Raw genomic sequence first — 5,969 nt, forward strand, 5'->3', positions numbered from 1 at the left:
TGGACAGACGGGAAGTTCCCAAAGCACGTGATTAAAGCTGACCTAGGTCTATTAGGCTAGCATGAGCCCGTACTGTGGCATTAAATAGATATATCAGCCTCATATCTTTGTAATAAATGCATTTGTACTATGTTGGGATTCCCCCCTCATGTATAAAGGGGGTCCTTGTCATTTTGTAAGGATTATCTAATACTCAATATTGGATATACAAGAACATTCTCTTTGCTTCCTAACTTAATATATTCTCTTGATCTCACTACTTACATTTATTGCTTACATTTGTTGTGTTCTATTTATTGTTCTTCATTTATTGATCATTATTGGTCATAAAGAGCCGCCATCGAATTTATCATAACTGTTAATCCTCCATCGACTGCCTTTACCCAGGTACCCGACTCGACCTCGAGGCCCCGTACACACAAGCTCGAGGCTCCAATTTTCAGCCATTCGGTTTGATTATTATACTATCTACAAGCTATTGTCTTATTCTTTCTAATCTTTCACTTAGCATCTATTGCCTAACAACTAGCATAAAAATGGATCACATATTTTTAGAAACACAAAATCAAATCTAATTGTTATTACCATTTTCAAAGTAAACAAACTTATTCTTTATAAGTACTGTTCAAAATATAGTATATATCTAGACTATATAAATGCAAAACTTTAAAGCAGGCGTACTTCCCCTATAATTCTATATTTAGAGGCAGAGATGGGAAATTCCATTTCAAATGCCTGTGCTCAATTCAACTTTTTCCATTATTTTTTTGGTGAGTTCAGCTAGGAGAGACAAAAGAGATGCTTTTTATCAATTAAATATCACCTCTCCCCTCCCACCATGCTCCTACGGTCAGCTTACGAGGAATAGAAAGAAGACGACTGCTTCCAAAATCAGGTTATCGACCAGGAGAAGCACAACTAGGGACCTCAATGGCCCAAGATAATCAAACTCATAAGCATGAGACTTTTGGGTAGTACCGGTGAACTAACTCTTTGCTTGCTTCTTTCGGCCAGCTCAACGGATAAGTGGTCGTATTCCACACTTCTTTCTCGTATGGCTAGTGTGCTATTTGAGATAGTTGAAAAGGGGTGCAGCGATAGAAAGTTTTGAATCAATAATTCCTCGACCTACCATTTTTCTTCCGTAGGCGTCTAGTATTGTTCTCCTACTCAGATTATTATTTTCTTTGATTCAATAAAACTACACAAGGTAAGGATAAGGTCTCTATACACACTGACCTCCCCAGACTTCACTATGTGAGATTACACTGGGTATGTTATTGCTGTAATGAAACTACAATTTTCTTTTCTAAGTGTACTTTGAGGTACAAATCACTATGCATTAACCAAGAAAAAGACTTGGTCATGGATCGAAAGCAAGCATGGTTAGGATTAGGGGTGTACAAAAGAAACCGACAAACCGCACCAACCCGATAATCCGAGTCAAACCGAGCAAAAAAAAATCCGACTATGGTTTGGTGTTGGAAAAAAAACCCGACCATAATTGGTTTGATTTGGTTTTAACTAAAGAAAGTCAAACCGAAACTAAACCAACCCGACATTACATATATAGAAATTTTAGATATATTTAATATATAAATATACTTATTGTCATGCAATTTATAAATATTTCTTAAATTTTTTCATAATTTTATCTTTTAAGGTATTATTTCAAGGTTGAATTTAGAATTTTTGAATGCTCCAATAAGTTTTATAGCCATTAATATTAGTAAATTAAATAATGTTAACAAAAGCCCAAACCAAAATCAAATCAATACTAATGCTAACAAAAGACATTCAATTCAATATTACGAACGAGAATGTATTGAATATCTATTTTTTGTTTTGCAATAATTTAGATAAAAATGCACAACCAATTTTTATTTTTCTTTAGCGTTTAGTCATGTAATTAGTACTCCCTTATTAGTCTATTTATTTTAGCATGACTTTGTACTTTTAGATTATATTTATTTTTATTATGGCTTTTTAAATAGCAATATTTATATTACATAATTTTATTGTCTTTATTGTTGAATATTTTAGGATAATGTCATGACACATCTCATATTTTGTATTATTTTTCTGAAAATACTTTATATAGTTGTATCTTACTAGGATTAAAGAAATATTTTGAGCATATGTTATGTATTTTGTTCTACGAAAATTTTACCGGAAAAAAATCCGAAAAAACCCCAATAACCCGAGAAAACCCGAGATTGAAAAACCCGAATTTTATTGGTTTGGTTTGGTCTTTTAGATTTAATAACCCGACACAATTGGTTTGGTTTGGTAATTGTAAAATCCGAACCAACCCGACCTATGTACACCCCTAGTTAGGATATAGGCACGATGAGGGATAAGCTTCATCGTCGAGAGGGAAACAGCCGGAATCACCAGCTAAGGCCCCTAAATGATCGCTCATTGACAAAGGAGGTAGGGGTGCAGAGACAGCCAGGAGTCAGCCCGTAATGCCTCCCTTCATTTGCTTGCCTCCTTTCAGCTCAGAATGCCTAATGCCTATTATTTAGTGCTAGAAGCTAACCGTCATTAGCTCATTTTCGGGTCTCGCTTCGGGGGGGGGGGGGGGGAGCAGGCGAAGCGTGTCGTTTGTATGGAAAGAAAGATACCACTACTTAGCCTTTTTGTTGGACAGCCGGCGAACACAGTGGTCTCTGACCAGGATCAGGAACCAATTCGGTGCCTCGTCAAAAAGACTTGGTTCGAAGAGTAGACGCCTTTCCCCAAGATATTGGTTTTAAGCTCCTGCGGGTGACCTGCATTCTGTCAGACGTCCCGGCCTGGGAGCCCCGTTCGCCTTTGGTACTTCAGTAGATCTTCTAAAATAAAAAGCGCTACTTCAGCCTTAACTACAACTACTCTGTTTGTCTCTGAATAGCAGTGTTGACATCAGATGGTATAGGCTTTGTCTGCCATGGGATCTATAACTCCTCTGCAAAACTTCAACTAGATATAAAGACTTAAATCCTGTTAATATGTTCAGAAAACCCCTTTGAATGAGTGCACTTATTTATGTGTTCTGAATACTGCCAGCAAATTCAACTAATGTAAATTTTAAAACAGAAAGAACTCTGAGAGAAAGATTAGGTTTGATCTTCAACCCAATCAGCAAAATTGTACTTCAAGGTAGAATTTATTTACAAGGTTTACTTCAGAAAATTAACAAAGAACGAAAGCAATTCTTGTAATGTAAATGAAACGATAGACACAGATATTACAGGAAATTGTGTTCAATTAACCTTTTATTTTGGGCATTTATTTTCACAAAGAAACTAAAATCTAATGCCATCAACGGGCATTTAGCTAATATCTTGAAGATATGTTTCCAGCTTTTCACGAGCAAGCACCGCAAAATATAAACAAATAAGAAAAGCTATTTGAAAGTACTTACCATTCTCGACGAGAGAAAATAAAAAGGAAAGTATAAAGAGCTAAAAGTAGAATGAGTATACTACTTTCGTATGCTGAGGAAACAAGACAGTATAAACGAAAAAGGATAAAATCAAAACTATCTCAATGACACAAGTAACCGTTGACAGATGACAAACAAAATATCCAGCTAATTTCACTGTCCCCATCTTGAGAGGATGAGTAAACCAATAATGGTGAAACATGTCCCAGCAACTATACCAACTACTAAAGCAAAAGCATATACAAGACTTGGAAAGTTGAAGTATTTTTGGATTCTTCTTAGTCCTTTGTCAATGGCAGGTGCCAAAGCAGCTGCTCCTGCTACCCTAAATGGCCTTGTCACATTATTTCCCGCCCACATCGCGATTATAATCTGCCGTTATGAAGAGTGTGTTTTGAGCAAAGCAGAAATGAAAATGCACAAGTGGGCAATTGAAATAGCATACATCAAACTGGGAAGTAAGCTGCAAATTGACACTATGAAACTTTCGAGTTTGGTAAATGGTATATCAACAGTAGCTGCTCAATGAAAAGGCAATTTGGCATGCCACATCCTTAACTTGAATTGGATGCTTTATTATAAATGAGGATGCTAATTTATAAGCATTCACTCCGTATCCAAAATGCGAACAACACAAATTTGCTAGTGCATTTCATGATGCTGTCATGAATCTTCCTTTTCTTTAGCTCAAAAAAAAGGTCACCCCCTTTAACCTTTGCACCAAAAAGGTTAGAAAATCAGTTCTCCATTCCTTTAAGCCAAAACTAAGACCATCTCTTCCTTTTATTAATTAGCCATTCTGTTTCTTCAGGCCAAAATTAAAGCGACCTTTTCCAAAGGTCATTCATACCACATTCTTTAACATATATGAAAACCAGTGTCTCAAACCTAGTGGACAATGTATCGGCTGCTGATGCATCCACTACTTTTAGCTCGACTTATATATACATTTACAATTTTCAATGTTTGTGTGTGTGTATATATATGCCAAGCTCAAAACCTTTGCCAGAAAGATATACAATGGTACATTCTACACCTACAACCCCCACCAAAGTTGGTTCGGGAAATCTTGTCGCTGAACTCATAACTCGTTTTAGTTGCAATTAAGTATTTATACATATTTAATGGATTTCCTAAGACTAGGTTCATCCAAATCGATTCCGCTATATTAACATGAGTAGGTAAGCATTACTTACCCCCAAGAGGGCTTGGAGATTTGCAGCAGGATTATTCCCAGTACTCTTCTCATAGCCCAAGAATGCAAGCACAAAGAAGCAAGTGTATGTGACACCATCAAACAGACCATAAGCCAGAACAGCTGCAAGCCCCAGCTTTGCTAACTTTGCGCTCATCTCCGCTGAGTTTTCCTGATGAACAAGCACCCAGTCAATTAACCAAATGCCAAAGTGATTTTCACCAAAATAGGAGATGGGTGTTCTTTACCTTCCATTTCTTCCAAAACCCTTTGCTCTCTTGGTTCTTATCCCACAAAAAGAAAAAAAATAAATCAGAATATTGATCAGGAACATGGGATGTCTGTGTGTGTGTGTGTGTGTGTGTGTGTGTGTGTGAGAGAGAGAGAGAGAGAGTTACATTTAATTCTTTGTTTTCTTGGAAAAAGCTATCGTCTGCAGTAGATCCCTGAGTCGGGGATGAACATTTGATTGAGTAATGCGATAAAGGGCAAGTCTTGAAATTGCTCCTTTTTCCTTCAAGTTGTTGAAGTGATGGGAGGAAATAAGTGAAATGTGCAGTGCTGCGAGGAGAAAGCAAGAAGCTAATTGGGAATGGAGGAGCACTTGCCATTCCTGGAAAGACACAAGACCACATCTCTTCGACCACACTTTGCTTAATCCCATGCTCTGTACCCTTTTTTTAGCACCCATGTTCACATTAATTTATATGGCTTAATTATGAAATGTGATAAAAAATGTAAAAAATTATATGGCTTAATTATGAAATGTGATAAAAAATGTAAAAAATTATATGGCTTAATTATGAAATGTGATAAAAAAAATTAAGCAAATATTTGTTAATAAATTTTCTCCGCGATAAGCCACCATATTTCCCAAAAACACTTCGTACATTGTCATGACCGGGAATTTCGCACCCTCGAAACCGTGATGGAATCTAACATTTCACTTGCTAGGCAACCCAACGTTAGATGCAGTTATTAACCATTTTTAACAATTCAAATCAAATGAAAACCAATAAGTTGAATAAACTGAAATAGAGTAATTAAACTGATAAACAGCGATATCCAACTACAAATCCCAGAACTGGTGTCACGAATACACGAGCGTCTAGAGTACTACAAATAATAGTCTAAATGAAATCATGACTGTCTGAATCGAAATAAAAAGCTAAGGTAATGTAGAAGGCGACTTCAGGACTACGAACTCTGTGCAGTTGTACCTCAAGTCTCCGTCAAGAACTGGATCCGAGTGAATCTACTGGACGCCGTTGGAACCCACTCTGAAATCTGCATTGTGAGTACAACCTACCACATATATTCTGTAAGTGCGGAGCCTAACCTCAA

General features: G+C 36.7%; 1 protein-coding gene across 1 annotated transcript; it reads right to left on the reverse strand.

The window, feature by feature from the left end:
• Positions 1-3,428: 3,428 nt before the first annotated feature.
• On the reverse strand, positions 3,429-5,295 carry LOC104236446 (uncharacterized). Its single transcript, XM_009790369.2, has 4 exons — positions 5,024-5,295; positions 4,874-4,909; positions 4,627-4,797; positions 3,429-3,802 (listed from the first exon to the last, which is right to left on the reverse strand). The coding sequence occupies exons 1-4, from the start codon at positions 5,258-5,260 to the stop codon at positions 3,584-3,586; spliced, it is 663 nt and encodes a 220-aa protein (XP_009788671.1). The 5' UTR covers positions 5,261-5,295; the 3' UTR covers positions 3,429-3,583.
• Positions 5,296-5,969: the final 674 nt, after the last annotated feature.

This window comes from Nicotiana sylvestris, chromosome 6 (genome assembly GCF_000393655.2).
Source record: "Nicotiana sylvestris chromosome 6, ASM39365v2, whole genome shotgun sequence".
Taxonomy (NCBI): Eukaryota; Viridiplantae; Streptophyta; class Magnoliopsida; order Solanales; family Solanaceae; genus Nicotiana; species Nicotiana sylvestris.